Source organism: Oncorhynchus tshawytscha, unplaced genomic scaffold (genome assembly GCF_018296145.1).
Source record: "Oncorhynchus tshawytscha isolate Ot180627B unplaced genomic scaffold, Otsh_v2.0 Un_contig_7684_pilon_pilon, whole genome shotgun sequence".
NCBI classification, from domain to species: Eukaryota; Metazoa; Chordata; class Actinopteri; order Salmoniformes; family Salmonidae; genus Oncorhynchus; species Oncorhynchus tshawytscha.
Genome location: NW_024609387.1, coordinates 34538 through 58666, shown reverse-complemented (window position 1 = coordinate 58666; position 24129 = coordinate 34538). Strand labels below are relative to the sequence as shown.

The following is a 24129-nucleotide window of genomic DNA, read 5'->3' as shown; positions in this document are numbered from 1 at the left end:
TGACCATTAACATCTGCTAACCATGTGTATGTGACCAATAACATCTGCTAACCATGTGTATGTGACCATTAACATCTGCTAACCATGTGTATGTGACCAATAACATCTGCTAACCATGTGTATGTGACCAATAACATCTGTTAACCATGTGTATGTGACCAATAACATTTAATTTGATTTGATTCATGTCTGTTTTCACACAACGAAGCAAAGATTTAACATGGACTCAGACCTTCAGTGGTGCGCTCTGCTTCTCTGTTGTAACTTAGCAACCACAATGACATTACAGTATGCAGCCGCACATAATGATACCCGTACAGCCTTCCCTGTGTGTGAGCTTCGTGTACCAGTTCGTCAGGTGGAATTGAAATACTTATTGCTTTGTTTGTCCGGTGATCAACTGAATTCCCTAGATAATAAAGTCTGTCATTGTTGGTCAAGCGTTTGTAAAAAAATAAATAATAATAATCTCGCAAAATCCCTGCTTGTTTATCATTTATCATCATTACGTTTGCTTTATCTGCGCTTAATCACGTTTGATTAATCAAACGGTTTGTCAAACACTTCTTAAGGGTGACTGTTTTAACTTTGTGACTTTTTAGTGATTTTAGAAAACGTAAAAAATTATGAAAAATGTGATAAGGAATTCCACATTTTTTTGGGGGGGTCATGTGACACGTTTTCAAACGCAGGTATCTCCGGTATGCAGAAAACCATCAATCATTCATAACGTATCATTTCACTTCATCTTATTAACGCCATCTACCCATCTTTTTCCATCCCTCTTTCCTCTCTTCTCTCATCCCTCTCTCTGTTCTTCTCAGCATCACTGCTCGCTGCACACACCCCAGCAGGACAGTACTGTCCTCTCCTCTCTTCTCTCATCCCTCCTTCTTAAAACTGAAGTAATCTCATTTCATCCTACAACCCTAACCAGATTCTCTCTCTCCTCCTTATACGCGTTCATAAACAAATATCTAACCTCTGTCCGAAACCCTTCCTCCCCCTGGTTTCACGCTGCATGCTGCGTGCTCTGCTGCGTGTCCCAAGAAGAGGTAGTAGAAGTAGAGGTAGCCCCCGAGGCAGCCCCAGAGGAGGAGGTAGAGGAAGAGGAGGTAGAGGAGGAGGCAGAACCCGAGCCTGAGCCTGAGCCTGAGGTTGTAGAGGAGGAAGGTATGTGGAGTAGCTTATTTATTCATCCTTCCCTCGTGCAACCACACCTATCCCCCAGGTAGACATAGATGAGACCTACTAATATAGTATATAGTCCCTCCTGATAGTGTCCCCCCCCCCCGTCTCCACCTCAAACCCCTGAGGCACTAATGTTAACTGTTGAGCTACTGGAGGTGCCTCCTCTTCATAACTGCCCACCATGAAGAAAGCATACTTCTATCGTCTACATCAGGGGTGTCAAACATACTGGATCCCCTGTGAGCTGATTCATGGGAGTGGTTTGAGTACTGGGGGGGGGGGGTACTGAACATGGCCCACAGGGCAAAATGAGTTTGACACCCCTGGTCTACGTACTGTATATCCATAGTATACTATGTACTGTATATTAGTACTGTATATCCATAGTATACTATGTACTGTATATTAGTACTGTATATCCATAGTCTACTATGTACTGTATATTAGTACTGTATATGCATAGTATACTATGTACAGTATATTAGTACTGTATATCCATAGTACTATGTACTGTATAGTACTGTATATGCATAGTATACTATGTGTATCAGTACTGTATATCCATAGTACTATGTATATATAGTACTGTGTATCCATAGTACTATGTGTATCAGTACTGTATATCCATAGTATACTATGTGTATTAGTACTGTATATCCATAGTATACTATGTGTATTGGTACTGTATATCCATAGTATACTATGTACTGTATATTAGTACTGTATATCCATAGTATACTATGTACTGTATATTAGTACTACTATGTATATCCATAGTATACTATGTACTGTATATTAGTACTGTATATGCATAGTATACTATGTACTGTATATTAGTACTGTATATCCATAGTATACTATGTACTGTATATTAGTACTGTATATGCATAGTATACTATGTACTGTATATTAGTACTGTATATCCATAGTCTACTATGTACTGTATATTAGTACTGTATATGCATAGTATACTATGTGTATCAGTACTGTATATCCATAGTATACTATGTGTATTAGTACTGTGTATCCATAGTGCGGTATGTATATTGGTACTGTATATCCATAGTCTACTATGTACTGTATATTAGTACTGTATATGCATAGTATACTATGTACTGTATATTAGTACTGTATATCCATAGTCTACTATGTACTGTATATTAGTACTGTATATGCATAGTATACTATGTGTATCAGTACTGTATATCCATAGTATACTATGTACTGTATATTAGTACTGTATATCCATAGTATACTATGTACTGTATATTAGTACTGTATATCCATAGTATACTATGTACTGTATATTAGTACTGTATATCCATAGTATACTATGTACTGTATATTAGTACTGTATATCCATAGTATACTATGTACTGTATATTAGTACTGTATATCCATAGTATACTATGTACTGTATATTAGTACTGTATATCCATAGTATACTATGTGTATCAGTACTGTATATCCATAGTATACTATGTACTGTATATTAGTACTGTATATCCATAGTATACTATGTACTGTATATTAGTACTGTATTTCCATAGTCTACTATGTACTGTATATTAGTACTGTATATGCATAGTATACTATGTACTGTATATTAGTACTGTATATCCATAGTCTACTATGTACTGTATATTAGTACTGTATATGCATAGTATACTATGTGTATCAGTACTGTATATCCATAGTATACTATGTGTATTAGTACTGTGTATCCATAGTGCGGTATGCATATTGGTACTGTATATCCATAGTCTACTATGTACTGTATATTAGTACTGTATATGCATAGTATACTATGTGTATCAGTACTGTATATCCATAGTATACTATGTGTATTAGTACTGTATATCCATAGTATACTATGTATATCAGTACTGTATATCCATAGTATACTATGTACTGTATATTAGTACTGTATATCCATAGTATACTATGTACTGTATATTAGTACTGTATATCCATAGTATACTATGTACTGTATATTAGTACTGTATATCCATAGTATACTATGTACTGTATATTAGTACTGTATATCCATAGTCTACTATGTACTGTATATTAGTACTGTATATGCATAGTATACTATGTGTATCAGTACTATATATCCATAGTATACTATGTGTATTAGTACTGTATATCCATAGTATACTATGTATATCAGTACTGTATATCCATAGTATACTATGTACTGTATATTAGTACTGTATATCCATAGTCTACTGTGTACTGTATATTAGTACTGTATATGCATAGTATACTATGTGTATCAGTACTGTATATCCATAGTATACTATGTGTATTTGTACTGTGTATCCATAGTGCGGTATGTATATTGGTACTGTATACCTATAGTCTAGTATGTGTATTAGTTATAGCTACAGTACTTTCTCAAAGCACTCCTCTGCCTCACTGAATGGCTTCAGCTGCTTCCTCTCAAACTGCTTCTTTAATATCACCGATCATGATCAATCCCAAATCCACCCCTAGGCCCTAGCCTCTAGCCCCTAGCCCCTAGCCCCTCTGCACTTGGAGATCTGAGATGTGCCTAGACGGTGGTAGGAGCTAGGGGTTAATGAGGATGAGATCTGATATGTGCCTAGACGGTGGTAGGAGCTAGGGGTTAATGAGGATGAGATCTGATATGTGCCTAGACGGTGGTAGGAGCTAGGGGTTAATGAGGATGAGATCTGATATGTGCCTAGACAGGTGGTAGAAGCTAGGGGTTAATGAGGATGAGATCTGAAATGTGCCTAGATGGTGGTAGGAGCTAGGGGTTAATGAGGATGAGATCTGAAATGTGCCTAGATGGTGGTAGGAGCTAGGGGTTAATGAGGATGAGATCTGATATATGCCTAGACAGGTGGTAGAAGCTAGGGGTTAATGAGGATGAGATCTGATATGTGCCTAGACAGTGGTAGGAGCTAGGGGTTAATGAGGATGAGATCTGATATATGCCTAGACAGTGGTAGGAGCTAGGGGTTAATGAGGATGAGATCTGATATGTGCCTAGACAGGTGGTAGGAGCTAGGGGTTAATGAGGATGAGATCTGATATGTGCCTAGACAGGTGGTAGGAGCTAGGGGTTAATGAGGATGAGATCTGATATGTGCCTAGACAGGTGGTAGGAGCTAGTGGTTAATGATGAATGTGGTGTTAGATGCTGCAGATGCATTGGGCTTGTGGATGAATATATACTATAGCCCTACCTGGGAATATTTACGAAACTAGTAAGGGTGCTAGAAACTAAAGCTAAACCAAAGACTGCTATCTTCCATTCTTACTATAACACCTCATCGGGAGCTGCTTCTCCCAGAATGCAACTGGAGAAAAGATAATGAGCCCTTGATTTAGTAGTGCTCTAAACTTTCTGTATATGATGGGAATGTATTAGAACCTGGAAGTTGCTTTCTAGAAATGTTTTGAATATGGCAAATGGATGAAAGGAAGCTTCCATCATAAGTACCTGATTATTATATTTTAATCCTGCTCCAAAATAACCTGATTATTATATTTTAATCCTGCTCCAAAATAACCTGATTATTATATTTCAATCCTGCTCCAAAATAACCTGATTATTATATTTGAATCCTGCTCCAAAATAACCTGATTATTATATTTTAATCCTGCTCCAAAATAACCTGATTATTATATTTGAATCCTGCTCCAAAATAACCTGATTATTATATTTGAATCCTGCTCCAAAATAACCTGATTATTATATTTAAATCCTGCTCCAAAATAACCTGATTATTATATTTGAATCCTGCTCCAAAATAACCTGATTATTATATTTGAATCCTGCTCCAAAATAACCTGATTATTGTATTTGAATCCTGCTCCAAAATAACCTGATTATTGTATTTGAATCCTGCTCCAAAATAACCTGATTATTATATTTCAATCCTGCTCCAAAATAACCTGATTATTATATTTTAATCCTGCTCCAAAATAACCTGATTATTATATTTTAATCCTGCTCCAAAATAACCTGATTATTATATTTTAATCCTGCTCCAAAATAACCTGATTATTGTATTTTAATCCTGCTCCACTGTAACAGGATTATTATCTTTCAATCCTGCTCCAAAATAACCTGATTATTATATTTTAATCCTGCTCCAAAATAACCTGATTATTATATTTTAATCCTGCTCCAAAATAACCTGATTATTATATTTTAATCCTGCTCCAAAATAACCTGATTATTATATTTTAATCCTGCTCCAAAATAACCTGATTATTATATTTTAATCCTGCTCCAAAATAACCAGATTTTTGTATTTTAATCCTGCTCCAAAATAACCGGATTGTTATATTTGAATCCTGCTCCAAAATAACCTGATTGTTATATTTTAATCCTGCTCCAAAATAACCTGATTATTATATTTGAATCCTGCTCCAAAATAACCTGATTATTATATTTGAATCCTGCTCCAAAATAACCTGATTATTATATTTTGAATCCTGCTCCAAAATAACCTGATTATTATATTTTAATCCTGCTCCAAAATAACCTGATTATTATATTTTAATCCTGCTCCAAAATAACCTGATTATTATATTTGAATACTGCTCCAAAATAACATGATAATTACATTTAAATCCTGCTCCAAAATAACCTGATTCTTATATTTAAATCCTGCTCCAAAATAACCTGATTATTATATTTAAATCCTGCTCCAAAATAACCTTTATGTGGATTAAGGTCTTTTTTTCATCCATGCCCACCTCTGTTACTCTTCCTCAATGGTCCTAATTTCACCATTACAGAGATGATGTTGAGGAAGGTGGTCCCCGATTCCTTGAACCTCGTTATACCTGTGTTTTCATTACCGTAACGGCATGGATGAAGGATGACGTTTCCTCATATAAAGGATCTTTCTTTGCCCCGTTTGAGATCTTGTCTGAAAAGCTTATTTTATTAACCTATAAAGGAATGATTACAGGAATGATGCAGAAAGTTGATGACCGTTCACAACTTGTTTATCTCTCACATTGAGGTGTTATTTAATATAATACTGTATATCAATTATTTATTGTTATAGTTCATATTCATATTTACCTGTTTTCTTGAAGTGTACTTCTGGCCACATTTAATGTAATGTATGGTGTATTACACTGGTCATAAACACCTCAATTTGGGTGAGTGAATGTTCTGCAGAGCTGTGCCTAGTCAACTGAATATGTACTGAATGTGCTAGCAGGCACCAGGGTTGTAAACTTCTGGGAACTTCTGGGAATTTCCTGTTTTCTTCTTCAGAAATCCCATTGGAAGATTTCTGGAACTTTCCAGGAACTTTGCAACCCTAGCAGGCACCGACAGCTTGTCCTGAGCTTATGTACAGTATATATCACTAATCATGATATCTATTCTGCTCTTGTTTTGGATGTTTGCTGCATGCAGAGGCCTATGAAGAGGAAGGTATGTGTATTCAAGTTCTTAAAGTTGTATGTGTACTTCTGATTGGACAGACTGCACTGTGTCAGTCTCCTGTCCCAGTTCAGGAGGTTTACGCTATCGCAAGACTGGAGAAAGAGACCCTGTCCATGAGTCCACGTGCTCCAGTAGCAAAACACTGCCCAAATTTAAGTCTCCTGCTAAATATCTTTTTCCCTATACTCGCAACAAATTAATGAAAGTTAAAGGCCTGAGTAATCTCGGGAACCAAGAACCAAATCTCACGTGAATAGTCTGTCACGCGAAACTACGGCCTGAGTGGCCTATATGAGAAATGACAGCAAACAGACCTGTTGTGACAGCGTGAGAAAGGTGACGGAATATGAAATGCTGCAGTGACTCCTATGTTCATGTCTGCTCTGTCTGCTTCTCTTCCTGCATGACATTCTGCCAAACCAGTCGAGGAAGGAGAACAAGATGGTACTTTGTATTTCTCTTGACTGCTAGAGTGTTGCTGTTGCTTTTTGCTTGTGGTTTCTACCTGTTTGAGTGTGAAATTCAAGCCAAAATCTAATCACAATGGCAACGATGTTTTCGGTACTTATTGACAATTCATTGTCATTTCCGATTTTAATCAATATTTCTATCACCAACTTGACTTTTGGAATAGAATTAGCATGTATTATCCAAGTACAGAATTCAGTCTTGGAATGTAGAAAGAGTCTAATTCTGACAATGAAGGAGTTCTAATGATGAAGAAAGGAGAATGGAATGTAGAAAGAGTCTAATTCTGACAATGAAGGAGTTCTAATGAAGAAGAAAGGATAATGGAATGTAGAAAGAGTCTAATTCTGACAATGAAGGAGTTCTAATGATGAAGAAAGGATAATGGAATGTAGAAAGAGTCTAATTCTGACAATGAAGGAGTTCTAATGATGAAGAAAGGATAATGGATTGTAAAAGAGTCTAATTCTGACAATGAAGGAGTTCTAATGAAAGAAGAAAGGATAATGAAGAAAGAGTCTAATTCTGACAATGAAGGAGTTCTAATGAAGAAGAAAGGATAATGGAATGTAGAAAGAGTCTAATTCTGACAATGAAGGAGTTCTAATGATGAAGAAAGGATAATGGATTGTAGAAAGAGTCTAATTCTGACAATGAAGGAGTTCTAATGATGAAGAAAGGATAATGGAATGTAGAAAGAGTCTAATTCTGACAATGAAGGAGTTCTAATGATGAAGAAAGGATAATGGAATGTAGAAAGAGTCTAATTCTGACAATGAAGGAGTTCTAATGAAGAAGAAAGGATAATGGAATGTAGAAAGAGTCTAATTCTGACAATGAAGGAGTTCTAATGATGAAGAAAGGATAATGGAATGTAGAAAGAGTCTAATTCTGACAATGAAGGAGTTGAAGAATAAGAAAGAGTGATGAAGAAAGGATAATGGAATGTAGAAAGAGTCTAATTCTGACAATGAAGGAGTTCTAATGATGAAGAAAGGATAATGGAATGTAGAAAGAGTCTAATTCTGACAATGAAGGAGTTCTAATGAAGAAGAAAGGATAATGGAATGTAGAAAGAGTCTAATTCTGACAATGAAGGAGTTCTAATGAAGAAGAAAGGATAATGGAATGTAGAAAGAGTCTAATTCTGACAATGAAGGAGTTCTAATGAAGAATAAGAAAGGATAATGGAATGTAGAAAGAGTCTAATTCTGACAATGAAGGAGTTCTAATGAAAGAAAGGATAATGGAATGTAAAAGAGTCTAATTCTGTTGGAATGTAGAAAGAGTCTAATTCTGACAATGAAGGAGTTCTAATGAAGAAGAAAGGATAATGGAATGTAGAAAGAGTCTAATTCTGACAATGAAGGAGTTCTAATGATGGAATGTAGAAAGGATTCTGAAATGGAAATGATGAAGAAAGGATAATGGAATGTAGAAAGAGTCTAATTCTGACAATGAAGGAGTTCTAATGATGAAGAAAGGATAATGGAATGTAGAAAGAGTCTAATTCTGACAATGAAGGAGTTCTAATGAAGAAGAAAGGAGAATGGAAGTCATAAATAGCATAGAGATCCTACAGAGTGAATAGTAAAGTATTACTCTTGTCCTACTCATCCTTTACAAGCACCTACACTGTACATATCTGTTATTATACATGTTAAACAGCTGTTTTTCACTAACACATACCAAATTAACATCGTGAAATTGAAAGTAAAACCTACAAAACGGTTTACTTTTCCTATTATAATATGAATGAGTTATTATTTTTTCTAAGTTAATAAAAGTAGCCTGAAACTGCGGCCCAGAGATGTAACACGAAGTGTGTCCCACACGGATATGTCCCCTTGATTAACTGAACCTCCATGTTGGGTCTGTTGCTTGAGATGTTTGTCACTGGTATGTGATATCTCTAACACTGTAATATATTCTTCCCCCATGTTTATTATGTTCTTTACCGAACAGAGGAGAAGCCCAAGTTCAAGTGAGTAGAACTTCTATCCAACATTCATGTCAAACCAACCAATTCAAGCTGTGTGTGTGTGTGTTCATCAGGGTTGGTATCAACTCAATCCATTCAGGAAGTAAACTGAAATTACAAATACAATTGTCCTAACTGGAAGAAAAAAAACAAGTGAAGGAGGAATTGAACGAATTGGAATTCGCTAGAATTTCGGTTTACTTGGTGAATTGACTGAATTGAAACTGAATTTTAACCGGAAGTCCAGAACCCTGGCTTCCACATGTTTGTAACCCTGTAGCTTGTATGCTAAATGTTTTATAAGGACAGAACTAACAGTGGCAGCTCCAGAACCAGGTGAATTTTGCTGCGTTGTCCCAAAAGCATTAGATATAACTTACGTGGCATATTTTGACATTCCATAGAGTCCCTAAGGTCCCTGATGGCGAGAAGGTGGACTTTGACGTAAGTACACTATAAATCGTTTATCCTAAATCCTGTTTCCTGAACTAAAACATCCTTGGCCAAAAGAAAGCAACCGTTTAGGTCTGGTACAGTGATACAACACTTGAGGTCATCTCTCTCTAACTTTTGTTGTTTTAACAGGACCTCCATAAGAAGCGTCAGAACAAAGACCTGATTGAGCTGCAGGGGCTGATCGACGTCCATTTTGAGAACAGGAAGAAGGAGGAGGAGGAGCTTATCGCCCTCAAGTCCAGAATTGTGAGCTGTTATTACCTCGCCTTTACAGCTGTAAACACAGGTGTACATACCAGGGTCTGGGAGTCAAATCCATTTCAATTGCAGACCATTCAGGAAGTACTCTGCAATTACAACTACAATTCTTCTTCTACTCTTTTCAATTGGGAAAATTTGGAATTGGAGTTGTAATTTGGTTAACGTTCTGAATTGACTGGAATTGAAATGGAATTGACCTTAACCCTGGAAGAACCAGGTATAAATTCAGGAGTTGAAAATATGCTTGACTTGCGGAATGGAGCCCAAACTGATACATAGGTCGATGTTGACCTTCTGGGAATTTTGGGCTTCTGTCTTGAAGAACTTCTAGAACTTAATTCCAATCTTTTAGCCCAAATAACAAGGCTACAGTCAACCATGTTTTCTGGTGGCCTAACAACCTATCTCTTAGCCCAAGTAACAAGGCTACAGTCAACCATGTGTTCTGGTGTCAGACCTGGTGGCCTAACAACCTATCTCTTAGCCCAAGTAACAAGGCTACAGTCAACCATGTGTTCTGGTGGCCTAACAACCTATCTCTTAGCCTAAGTAACAAGGCTACAGTCAACCATGTGTTCTGGTGGCCTAACAACCTATCTCTTAGCCCAAGTAACAAGGCTACAGTCAACCATGTGTTCTGGTGTCAGACCGGTAAACAACTGTGTCGGTGGTTCTATTCCTCTCAGGAGAAACGCAGGTCAGAGAGGGCTGAGATCCAGAGGGTACGCACTGAGAAGGACAAGGAACGCCAGGCCAGACGTGAGGTCTGTATAGCCTAAACTCTGCAGGCAAACACATGAATTCAACATGTACTTTAAGTTGTTGTTTTTTACCAACATGTGGTTGCTTAACGTGGGTGTTGTTGTTGCTGAATGTGGGTGTTGTGGTTGCTTAACGTGGGTGTTGTTGTTACTTAACGTGGGTGTTGTGGTTGCTTAAAGTGGGTGTTGTGGTTGCTTAACGTGGGTGTTGTGGTTGCTTAATTGGGGGGGTTGTTGTTGCTTAACGTGGGTGTTGTTGTTGCTTAATGTGGGTGTTGTGGTTGCTTAACGTGGGTGTTGTTGTTGCTTAACGTGGGTGTTGTGGTTGCTTAACGTGGGTGTTGTTGTTGCTTAATTGGGGGGTTGTTGTTGCTTAATGTGTTGTTGTTGTTGTTTGTGGTTGCTTAATGTGGGTGTTGTGGTTGCTTAACGTGGGTGTTGTTGTTGCTTAACGTGGGTGTTGTGGTTGCTTAACGTGGGTGTTGTTGTTGCTTAACGTGGGTGTTGTGGTTGCTTAACGTGGGTGTTGTTGTTGCTTAACGTGGGTGTTGTGGTTGCTTAACGTGGGTGTTGTTGTTGCTTAATTGGGGGGTTGTTGTTGCTTAACGTGGGTGTTGTTGTTGCTTAACGTGGGTGTTGTGGTTGCTTAACGTGGGTGTTGTTGTTGCTTAATTGGGGGTTGTGTTGTTGCTTAACGTGGGTGTTGTTGTTGCTTAATGTGGGTGTTGTGGTTGCTTAATGTGGGTGTTGTGGTTGCTTAACGTGGGTGTTGTGGTTGCTTAACGTGGGTGTTGTTGTTGCTTAATGTGGGTGTTGTGGTTGCTTAATGTGGGTGTTGTTGTTGCTTCATGTGGGTGTTATGGTTGCTTAACGTGGGTGTTGTTGTTGCTTAACAAGGGTGTTGTGGTTGCTTAACGTGGGTGTTGTGGTTGCTTAACGTGGGAGTTGTGGTTGCTTAACGTGCGTGTTGTTGTTGCTTAACAAGGGTGTTGTGGTTGCTTAACGTGGGTGTTGTGGTTACTTAACGTGGGTGTTGTGGTTGCTTGTACAGGAGGAGAGACTGAAGAAGGAGGAGATGGATCAAAGGAGAAAGGCTGATGATGACGCTAAGAAGAAGTCAGCTCTGACCAACATGGGCTCCAGCTATAGCAGCTCACTGCAGAAGGTCAGGTGACCTCCACACACACCACGCTAAACACAAATCCAGGGCCTCTCAAAATGCTGCTCGTTTCCTACTTTTTATTTTATTGAACTAGACAAGTCACAATGATGGCCCACCCAGGCCAAACCATAACCCGGATGACACTGGAGCCTGTTGTGCGCCGCCCTATGGGACTTCCAATCATGGCCAGTTCTGAAACAGCCTGGAATTGAACCAGGGTCTGTAGTGATGGCTGCGATGCAGTGCCTTAGACCACTGCGCCATTCGGAAGTGCACTACCTTGTTCCCTACATATAGAGTGTACTACCTCGTTCCCTACATATAGAGTGTACTTCTTTGAAAAACATAGACCTATCTTCATCACAGCCAACCTGCTCTTCTGGAAACACCTTTTAAGGTGTAATTAGTGGATGCTTCAGTCCTAGTTGGTTCCATGAATCGACACGCATCATTTAACAACGTAACAGGATTGGAAGATAATGAGAGAGAGAGACGTCACATGATTGATGTCATTAAGAACTGTAGCTCTGAAGCTCTTGTTCAACACAGACCTAGACGAAATCTGAAATGGCCCCACCCCCATTTCCCATTGCCTGACGACTCATCCTGAATTTAATTACGTTGTTCTATCGATCGCCCCATTCACCTGTCTGAACCTGCCGTCCTAGAAGTCGTTTGTGCTGACGTCAAACATGACGCGATTAATTTATCCGTGTAGGCCAGCTCTGTCCCAACCCATCGGTTTCTGGGACCAATAAGAACAAGTCAGAATGTGTTCGCTTACTCAAAGAGATCCAGAAGAAACATTAGTGGCCGTGGCGTTGGGCCTGAGTGATGTGGATGGGCAGCCAGGCTATATTCCCTATGTGTGTGTGTCTCTGAACCTGTTGCCGTTGCTCTGTCACCTCCCCAGGCCGACACTAAGAGAGGAGGTAAGAAGCAGACTGAGAGAGAGAAGAAGAAGAAGATCCTAGCGGAGCGACGCAAACCTCTCAACATCGACCATCTGAACGAGGACAAGCTAAAGTAAGATATTAGTTTCGGTGGGAGCGTGGATATATTTGTTTCTGTGTTAGTCAAAAGAGGCAGAGTCCTGAACCTGAGCCCTTTGACATAGTTGTAGAGGAACTAGAATATTCCTTGTAGACATCTCTAGACTATGACAATACTTCCTTTCGCTGTTGTCATTTTCAGATCACAGAAATGTGCAGTTTTTGAGCCAACCTCCTGAATGTGTTGTCCTTTGCAGGGACAAGGCCAAGGATCTATGGGAGTGGATGCACCTACTGGAGTCTGAGAAGTATGAGCACATTGAGAAACTCAAGAGGCAGAAGTATGAGGTGAGTGGTTTTAAACATTTACATTTTTTATGTGCTTCTTCCATAGAGATACTATGCAAAATGACCGTTATTATACATTAGGGTTGGAGTCAATTCACTTTTCAATTAACTATTTTTTTAATACAATAAAAAACTATATATATATATATTTTCGCTTTTTTTTCTCTCCACATAATTTGAAGGGGCAATCTGTAGTAGATACATAAACTACGTGGCCAAAAGTATGTGGACACCTGCTCGTCGAACATCTCATTCCAAAATCATGGGCATTAATATGGAGTTGGTCCCTGCCCTTTGATGCTATAACAGCCTCCACTCTTCTGGGAAGGCTTTCCACTAAATGTTGGAACATTGCTGCGGGGACTTGTTTACATTCAGTCACAAGAGCATTAGTGAGGTCGGGCAATGATGTTGGGCGATTAGGCCTGGCCTGCAGTCAGCGTTCCAATTCATCCCCAAAGGTGTTCGATGGGGTTGAGGTCAGGGCTCTGTGCAGGCCAGTCAAGTTCTTCCACACCGAGTGGAGTACGCTTTTGTTATTGTCATAATAATTAGAATAATTATAGTCTAAGTGGTTCAGGGTCAATTTACTTCCTGAATTCAGACAATTCAGGAAGTAAATTGAAATAAAAGTGGCAATCAGCAATTGAAACAATAACGAAGTGTCGCTCCCGCCCCTGTTGTGGTAAAAACCTGTGCTATTGTGCTCTTATATATTTTATTGACTACTGATTTATAATCAGAGGGTAAGCGTTTTCTCTCATTCTGTAAGGAAGGACCTGACAGTTGTCTTTCAGACAGAGGGCAATGCTGAAAACCATGTTTCAGGCAAAAAAACAAGTTATTATTACAATGATCAACTTTGTGCACACACAGGCTAATTATACATTTAGGGTCAGTTTCCCAGACAAGTGTAACTGAAGATTCTCAATTGATCTGGATTTTTATACCAGGACTAGGCTTAATTTGTGTCTGGTAAACCAGCCCTTACTGTTACATCAGTGGTAGGTAGATTCACCAGATGGTGAGACAAAGGGGGTTTCTTACTGTTACATCAGTGGTAGGTAGATTCACCAGATGGTGAGACAAAGGTTTTTTTTTACTGTTACATCAGTGGTAGGTAGATTCACCAGATGGTGAGACAAAGGGGGTTTCTTACTGTTACATCAGTGGTAGGTAGATTCACCAGATGGTGAGACAAAGGGGTTTCTTACTGTTACATCAGTGGTAGGTAGATTCACCAGATGGTGAGACAAAGGGGTTTCTTACTGTTACATCAGTGGTAGGTAGATTCACCAGATGGTGAGACAAAGGGGGTTTCTTACTGTTACATCAGTGGTAGGTAGATTCACCAGATGGTGAGACAAAGGGGTTTCTTACTGTTACATCAGTGGTAGGTAGATTCACCAGATGGTGAGACAAAGGTTTTTTTACTGTTACATCAGTGGTAGGTAGATTCACCAGATGGTGAGACAAAGGGGTTTCTTACTGTTACATCAGTGGTAGGTAGATTCACCAGATGGTGAGACAAAGGGGTTTTCTTACTGTTACATCAGTGGTAGGTAGATTCACCAGATGGTGAGACAAAGGGGTTTCTTACTGTTACATCAGTGGTAGGGTAGGATGGTGAGACAAAGGGGTTTCTTACTGTTACATCAGTGGTAGGTAGATTCACCAGATGGTGAGACAAAGGGGTTTCTTACTGTTACATCAGTGGTAGGTAGATTCACCAGATGGTGAGACAAAGGGGGTTTCTTACTGTTACATCAGTGGTAGGTAGATTCACCAGATGGTGAGACAAAGGGGGTTTCTTACTGTTACATCAGTGGTAGGTAGATTCACCAGATGGTGAGACAAAGGGGTTTCTTACTGTTACATCAGTGGTAGGTAGATTCACCAGATGGTGAGACAAAGGGGGTTTCTTACTGTTACATCAGTGGTAGGTAGATTCACCAGATGGTGAGACAAAGGGGTTTCTTACTGTTACATCAGTGGTAGGTAGATTCACCAGATGGTGAGACAAAGGGGTTTCTTACTGTTACATCAGTGGTAGGTAGATTCACCAGATGGTGAGACAAAGGGGTTTCTTACTGTTACATCAGTGGTAGGTAGATTCACCAGATGGTGAGACAAAGGGGTTTCTTACTGTTACATCAGTGGTAGGTAGATTCACCAGATGGTGAGACAAAGGGGTTTCTTACTGTTACATCAGTGGTAGGTAGATTCACCAGATGGTGAGACAAAGGGGTTTCTTACTGTTACATCAGTGGTAGGTAGATTCACCAGATGGTGAGACAAAGGGGGTTTCTTACTGTTACATCAGTGGTAGGTAGATTCACCAGATGGTGAGACAAAGGGGGTTTCTTACTGTTACATCAGTGGTAGGTAGATTCACCAGATGGTGAGACAAAGGGGGTTTCTTACTGTTACATCAGTGGTAGGTAGATTCACCAGATGGTGAGACAAAGGGGGTTTCTTACTGTTACATCAGTGGTAGGTAGATTCACCAGATGGTGAGACAAAGGGGTTTCTTACTGTTACATCAGTGGTAGGTAGATTCACCAGATGGTGAGACAAAGGGGTTTCTTACTGTTACATCAGTGGTAGAGACAAGATGGTTTCTTACTGTTACATCAGTGGTGGTAGATTCACCAGATGGTGAGACAAAGGGGTTTCTTACTGTTACATCAGTGGTAGGTAGATTCACCAGATGGTGAGACAAAGGGGTTTCTTACTGTTACATCAGTGGTAGGTAGATTCACCAGATGGTGAGACAAAGGGGTTTCTTACTGTTACATCAGTGGTAGGTAGATTCACCAGATGGTGAGACAAAGGGGTTTTTTACTGTTACATCAGTGGTAGGTAGATTCACCAGATGGTGAGACAAAGGGGTTTCACTGTTACATCAGTGGTAGGTAGATTCACCAGATGGTGAGACAAAGGGGTTTCTTACTGTTACATCAGTGGTAGGTAGATTCACCAGATGGTGAGACAAAGGGGTTTCTTACTGTTACATCAGTGGTAGGTAGATTCACCAGATGGTGAGACAAAGGGGTTTCTTACTGTTACATCAGTGGTAGGTAGATTCACCAGATGGTGAGACAAAGGGGTTTCTTACTGTTACATCAGTGGTAGAGATTCACCAGATGGTGAGACAAAGGGGTTTCTTACTGTTACATCAGTGGTAGGTAGATTCACCAGATGGTGAGACAAAGGGGTTTCTTACTGTTACATCAGTGGTAGGTAGATTCACCAGATGGTGAGACAAAGGGGTTTCTTACTGTTACATCAGTGGTAGGTAGATTCACCAGATGGTGAGACAAAGGGGTTTCTTACTGTTACATCAGTGGTACTGTGGTGAGACAAAGGGGTTTCAGTTACATCAGTGGTAGGTAGATTCACCAGATGGTGAGACAAAGGGGTTTCTTACTGTTACATCAGTGGTAGGTAGATTCACCAGATGGTGAGACAAAGGGGGTTTCTTACTGTTACATCAGTGGTAGGTAGATTCACCAGTAGATTCACCAGATGGTGAGACAAAGGGGTTTCTTACTGTTACATCAGTGGTAGGTAGATTCACCAGATGGTGAGACAAAGGGGGTTTCTTACTGTTACATCAGTGGTAGGTAGATTCACCAGATGGTGAGACAAAGGGGTTTCTTACTGTTACATCAGTGGTAGGGTGAGATTTACACCAGATGGTGAGACAAAGGGGGTTTCTTACTGTTACATCAGTGGTAGGTAGATTCACCAGATGGTGAGACAAAGGGGTTTCTTACTGTTACATCAGTGGTAGGTAGATTCACCAGATGGTGAGACAAAGGGGTTTCTTACTGTTACATCAGTGGTAGGTAGATTCACCAGATGGTGAGACAAAGGGGGTTTCTTACTGTTACATCAGTGGTAGGTAGATTCACCAGATGGTGAGACAAAGGGGGTTTCTTACTGTTACATCAGTGGTAGGTAGATTCACCAGATGGTGAGACAAAGGGGGTTTCTTACTGTTACATCAGTGGTAGGTAGATTCACCAGATGGTGAGACAAAGGGGTTTTGAGCCATTTTTTTACCTTTATTTAACTCGGCAAGTCAGTTAAGAACAAATTCTTATTTTCAATGACGGCCTAGGAACAGTGGATTAACTGCCTTGTTCTGGGGAAGAACGACAGATTTTTACCTTGTCAGCTCGGGGATTTGATCTTGCAACCTTTCGGTTACTGGTCCAACACTTTAATTGGGGAGGAAATTGTGGTAATTGCTGGAGTAGGATGGTTGGATTGGAATCAAATACATTAATCACACGTGTTTGATGCCATTTCATTCGCTCCTTTCTGGTCATTATTAGTGTGAGCCATCCTCCCCTCCTGTGATTTAATGACATCAGATCAACTACAAACCCTTGTGAAGATATTGACTGTGCCGATCCAGACACTAGTCCACTAGTGCTGTAGTGGGTATGTGTGTCTGTGAGAGTAGTCTTGGTTTCCCACCTCAGCCCAACAGGTCGTTCCAACAGGACTGCTGCTGTCTCTTTAAAGGTGACACTAATGACCCAGAGGTCATGGGTCAAAGGTAACGCCCACTGGCAACCTCCCTGCTGCTTCTGATTGGTTTAAACACACTCATGTGTTGTTTTCAGGTCATCTCTCTCAGAAATCGTATTGATGAGCTTCAGAAACAGTAAGTACTGCCTCCCACTCCCTCAGAATTGCTTCCTCTCCCACTCATTGTCTGCCTCCCTGTTGGAACCCTATTCCGAATATAGTGCACTAATTTTGACCAGATAGAAAGTAGTGCACTATATAGTGAATAGGGTGCCATTTTGGGACCAAAACCCACTCTCTTCACTCCTCAGAGACAGACAGTATGATAATCTGATGTCCTAATAATGAATAGCATAACACTTCAATTCTGGTCAGAGGTATTTATTTTTACCTTTATTTAACTCAGCAAGTCAGTTAAGAACAAATTCTTATTTTCAATGACGGCCTTAACAGTTGGTTAACTGCCTTGTTCAGGGGCAGAACGACAGATTTGTACCTTGTCAGCTCGGGGGTTTGAACTTGCAACCTTCCGGTTACTAGCCCAACGCTCTAACCACTAGACTACCTGCTGGGTACTAGTCCAATGCTCTAACCACTAGACTACCTTACGGTTACTAGTCCAACGCTCTAACCACTAGGCTACCCTGTCTACCCCGTATAATGAGGGCTTGACAAAGAGTTATGTTGGTCAACATTATACGGCTCATTTCTGCAACACTAAGGCATGACTGTTGTACTAAGAAGCACACAAAATGTCCTTGGAACAGGTTTACAAGGCGGCGGACATTTTGTTTTTGCAAAAAATGGTAGGACATTGCAAAACACTGAAGTGTCGTGCGTAGTAAAAACAATAAAATAATTCCATTGCTGAACCCCTGAAACACCATCCACCTTACGAGACTAGCCAATAATGAGTGACTTGTCTCGACCGTACCACAGGAGAGGTTTTTAACAACATTTCTCTACGGCCGTTCCATCAAATGATCATCATCATGTGATACAACAGTGAGAAGTACTGTAATGTCCACATCAGAACCCTAGTTCTATACAGTATGGCTCTGTGTTGTTGTCCATGTACTGTAAGGGCTGCTTCAGAGGCAAAGGAAGTGAGGTCAACGCTATAATATGTCAATAGGAAGTGAGGTCAACGCTATAATATGTCAATAGGAAGTGAGGTCAACGCTATAATATGTCAATAGGAAGTGAGGTCAACGCTATAATATGTCAATAGGAAGTGAGATCAACACTATAATATGTCAACAGGAAGTGAGGTCAACGCTATAGTATGTCAACAGGAAGTGAGTCTCAACGCTATAATATGTCAATAGGAAGTGAGGTCAACGCTATAATATGTCAATAGGAAGTGAGGTCAACGCTATAATATGTCAATAGGAAGTGAGGTCAACGCTATAATATGTCAATAGGAAGTGAGGTCAACGCTATAATATGTCAATAGGAAGTGAGTCTCAACGCTATAATATGTCAATAGGAAGTGAGGTCAACGCTATAATATGTCAACAGGAAGTGAGGTCAACGCTATAGTATGTCAACAGGAAGTGAGTCTCAACGCTATAATATGTCAATAGGAAGTGAGGTCAACGCTATAATATGTCAATAGGAAGTGAGGTCAACGCTATAATATGTCAATAGGAAGTGAGTCTCAACGCTATAATATGTCAATAGGAAGTCAAATCAAATCAAATCAAATTTATTTATATAGCCCTTCGTACATCAGCTGATATCTCAAAGTGCTGTACAGAAACCCAGCCTAAAACCCCAAACAGCAAGCAATGCAGGTGTAGAAGCACGGTGGCTAGGAAAAACTCCCTAGAAAGGCCAAAACCTAGGAAGAAACCTAGAGAGGAACCAGGCTATGTGGGGTGGCCAGTCCTCTTCTGGCTGTGCCGGGTGGAGATTATAACAGAACATGGCCAAGATGTTCAAATGTTCATAAATGACCAGCATGGTCGAATAATAATAAGGCAGAACAGTTGAAACTGGAGCAGCAGCACAGTCAGGTGGAAGTTGAAACTGGAGCAGCAGCATGGCCAGGTGGACTGGGGACAGCAAGGAGTCATCATGTCAGGTAGTCCTGGGGCATGGTCCTAGGGCTCAGGTCAGTTGAAACTGGAACAGCAGCATGGCCAGGTGGACTGGGGACAGCAAGGAGTCATCATGTCAGGTAGTCCTGGGGCATGGTCCTAGGGCTCAGGTCCTCCGAGAGAGAGAAAGAAAGAGAGAAGGAGAGAATTAGAGAACGCACACTTAGATTCACACAGGACACCAAATAGGACAGGAGAAGTACTCCAGATATAACAAACTGACCCCAGCCCCCCGACACATAAACTACTGCAGCATAAATACTGGAGGCTGAGACAGGAGGGGTCAGGAGACACTGTGGCCCCATCCGAGGACACCCCCGGACAGGGCCAAACAGGAAGGATATAACCCCACCCACTTTGCCAAAGCACAGCCCCCACACCACTAGAGGAAGTGAGGTCAACGCTATAATATGTCAATAGGAAGTGAGGTCAACACTATAATATGTCAATAGGAAGTGAGGTCAACGCTATAATATGTCAATAGGAAGTGAGGTCAACGCAATAATATGTCAATAGGAAGTGAGTCTCAACGCTATAATATGTCAATAGGAAGTGAGGTCAACGCTATAATATGTCAATAGGAAGTGAGTCTCAACACCATAATATGTCAATAGGAAGTGAGGTCAACGCTATAATATGTCAATAGGAAGTGAGTCTCAACGCTATAATATGTCAATAGGAAGTGAGTCTCAACGCTATAATATGTCAATAGGAAGTGAGTCTCAACGCTATAATATGTCAATAGGAAGTGAGTCTCAACACTATAATATGTCAATAGGAAGTGAGTCTCAACGCTATAATATGTCAATAGGAAGTGAGTCTCAACACTATAATATGTCAATAGGAAGTGAGTCTCAACGCTATAATATGTCAATAGGAAGTGAGTCTCAACGCTATAATATGTCAATAGGAAGTGAGTCTCAACACTATAATATGTCAATAGGAAGTGAGTCTCAACACTATAATATGTCAATAGGAAGTGAGTCTCAACACCATAATATGTCAATAGGAAGTGAGTCTCAAAACCATAATATGTCAATAGGAAGTGAGTCTCAACACTATAATATGTCAATAGGAAGTGAGTCTCAATGCTATAATATGTCAATAGGAAGTGAGTCTCAACACAAAAATATGTCAACAGGAAGTGAGTCTCAACACCATAATATGTCAACAGGAAGTACTTTAACCACACCATCCCCAGCTGCTGGGTGTACTCGTGAAGTGTTGAACATTTCTCCACTTGCTCTTTAATTGGTCCAAGTATTCTTCAAGATTGATCAAAAGGGAACAAATTGCTCTTAACATTGGCCTACCAAACATTGTAGCCCTCATTAATTTATTGTCTTAATTTCTTTGCTATCTGTCTGTCTGAGTCTGTGTGGATGAGTCTTTCTGTCTGAGTCTGGGTGGATGAGTCTTTCTGTCTGAGTCTGGGTGGATGAGTCTTTCTGTCTGAGTCTGTGTGGATGAGTCTTTCTGTCTGAGTCTGGGTGGATGAGTCTTTCTGTCTGAGTCTGGGTGGATGAGTCTTTCTGTCTGAGTCTGGGTGGATGAGTCTTTCTGTCTGAGTCTGGGTGGATGAGTCTTTCTGTCTGAGTCTGGGTGGATGAGTCTTTCTGCCTGAGTCTGGGTGGATGAGTCTTTCTTTCTGAGTCTGGGTGGATGAGTGTTTCTGTCTGAGTCTGGGTGGATGAGTCTTTCTGTCTGAGTCTGGGTGGATGAGTCTTTCTGTCTGAGTCTGGGTGGATGAGTCTTTCTGTCTGAGTCTGGGTGGATGAGTCTTTCTGTCTGAGTCTGGGTGGATTAGTCTTTCTGTCTGAGTCTGGGTGGATGAGTCACGTGTGGAGAACTTTCATTTTTCAAGGATGACAAATAATATACTTATAGTATTACTGCATATGGTTCTCTCCCTGAGCTGGTTTGTCTCGATGGGACACTTTAAATATCTATAGTTTGCCATCAGATATAACAGAGGTAAGTACGGCATTAGCTTGACATTGTATTGCAGCATGGTCAGTCAACTACATCTAAATGTGTGAGTGTGACTAAAACTAGCTAACACTGGTCAAAATGACATCCTACTGTGTTTTACAATAGTATACGGAACACGACATCTACTGTGTTTTACAATAACAAACTGAACACGACATCTACTGTGTTTTACAATAGTATACTGAACACGACATCTACTGTGTTTTACAATAGCAAACTGAACACGACATCTAGTGTGTTTTACAATAGTATACTGAACACAACATCTACTGTGTTTTACAATAGCAAACTGAACACGTCATCGACTGTGTTTTACAATAGCAAACTGAACACGACATCTACTGTGTTTTACAATAGCAAACTGAACAGGACATCTACTATGTTTTACAATAGCAAACTGAACACTACATCTACTGTGTTTTACAATAGTATACTGAACACAACATCTAGTGTGTTTTACAATAGTATACTGAACACGACATCTACTGTGTTTTACAATAGCAAACTGAACACGACATCTAGTGTGTTTTACAATAGTATACTGAACACAACATCTACTGTGTTTTACAATAGCAAACTGAACACGACATCGACTGTGTTTTACAATAGCAAACTGAACACGACATCTACTGTGTTTTACAATAGCAAACTGAACAGGACATCTACTATGTTTTACAATAGCAAACTGAACACGACATCTACTGTGTTTTACAATAGTATACTGAACACAACATCTACTGTGTTTTACAATAGCAAACTGAACACGACATCTACTGTGTTTTACAATAGTATACTGAACACAACATCTACTGTGTTTTACAATAGCAAACTGAACAGGACATCTACTATGTTTTACAATAGCAAACTGAACACGACATCTACTGTGTTTTACAATAGTATACTGAACACAACATCTACTGTGTTTTACAATAGCAAACTGAACACGACATCTAGTGTGTTTTACAATAGTATACTGAACACGACATCTACTGTGTTTTACAATAGCAAACTGAACACGACATCTAGTGTGTTTTACAATAGTATACTGAACACAACATCTACTGTGTTTTACAATAGCAAACTGAACACGACATCGACTGTGTTTTACAATAGCAAACTGAACACGACATCTACTGTGTTTTACAATAGCAAACTGAACAGGACATCTACTATGTTTTACAATAGCAAACTGAACACGACATCTACTGTGTTTTACAATAGTATACTGAACACAACATCTACTGTGTTTTACAATAGCAAACTGAACACGACATCTACTGTGTTTTACAATAGTATACTGAACACAACATCTACTGTGTTTTACAATAGCAAACTGAACACGACATCTACTGTGTTTTACAATAGCAAACTGAACCTACTGTGTTTTACAATAGCAAACTGAACATAACACTCTTTTTGGGATAGCTTAAAGATAGTCCAACATTTTGAACAAATAATCAAATCAAACATAACTTTTTTTCCCCCCTTGTATGATAGGCTTCTTTTAAAATACGATTTACTCTCACGGTAGTAATAACGTTGTAAAAATAGTGCCTCCTGACCTCAGAATTAATGTTGGGCCCATACTATATTGGATATTGTAATTTACACGTGGTATGTTATCCTAAACATGTAAATAAATCATACATTATAACTATGGTTCACCAATGGGACTATGTCATTGGCTGCTGTTTAAAGCCAATGCTTGACACTAGAGGGCATTACCTACATAACAGAACAGGACCCCTGACGTGTGTTTGCACTGTTGACGCATTGTAGCAGCAAGAAGGGAGCCGCAGCCCGCCGCAGAAAGTAAACTGCGCCGCCCTCAGAGGCCTCAGCACCGGCGTGCGTCCGCCATGCTGCCCACTTCTGTACCGGCAGGGACAACTGCCTCTGCCTCTGCCCGCAACAGCCATCCAGACCCCGGCTAGACCCACGTCATGGAACCGACAAGATACACTGGATGTCCTACGGTCTGCTTTCGTGTTATGTGAATTATGTTGTCACAGTCGCATTCTTCTCATGTCCTGTCCTCTCACAACGGACTGTTGTTAGGTTCTCATGTCCTGTCCTCTCACACCGGACTGTTAGGTTCTCATCGTATTTTTTTTGTAAATAAAAAAGAGTGACGCTTCATGTGTGTGTGTTGCTGTTGTGTGTTAACTGTTTTCTCAGCACAATAAAACACATTTTATTTACTTTAACATCGCGCAATACAGTTTGGCTGGGCCTACTCTTGTGAGGCGACAGTAGCCTAACTCGGGTGGGTTTACAAGTCTTCCATAATTTCAAATAATACATATTTTTTCTAGAATCCAGATATCCAAAATCAATATGTAGCCTATTGATCATTTCTCTATGAGAATTTGTAAGATCACTCACTGTAGGCTATCTGTAAAATCATAAACCTAGATTTAATTACAC

General features: G+C 39.9%; 1 protein-coding gene across 4 annotated transcripts; it reads left to right on the top strand.

Moving 5' to 3' along the window:
- The first annotated feature begins 611 nt into the window (after positions 1-611).
- Positions 612-23841, top strand: LOC112238941 (troponin T, fast skeletal muscle isoforms-like). Of its 4 annotated transcripts, XM_042315097.1 has the most exons (12): positions 612-1173; positions 6608-6625; positions 7061-7081; positions 9071-9089; positions 9491-9530; positions 9672-9788; positions 10490-10567; positions 11616-11729; positions 12640-12752; positions 12976-13066; positions 17704-17744; positions 23482-23841. In XM_042315097.1, exons 1-12 carry the CDS (start codon positions 627-629, stop codon positions 23516-23518), a joined length of 1236 nt encoding a protein of 411 aa, XP_042171031.1. In that variant the 5' UTR covers positions 612-626; the 3' UTR covers positions 23519-23841. The 4 variants fall into 4 exon arrangements, with proteins under 4 accessions (XP_042171031.1, XP_042171032.1, XP_042171033.1 ...); XM_042315098.1 differs by lacking the exon at positions 6608-6625; XM_042315099.1 differs by lacking the exon at positions 7061-7081.
- Positions 23842-24129: the final 288 nt, after the last annotated feature.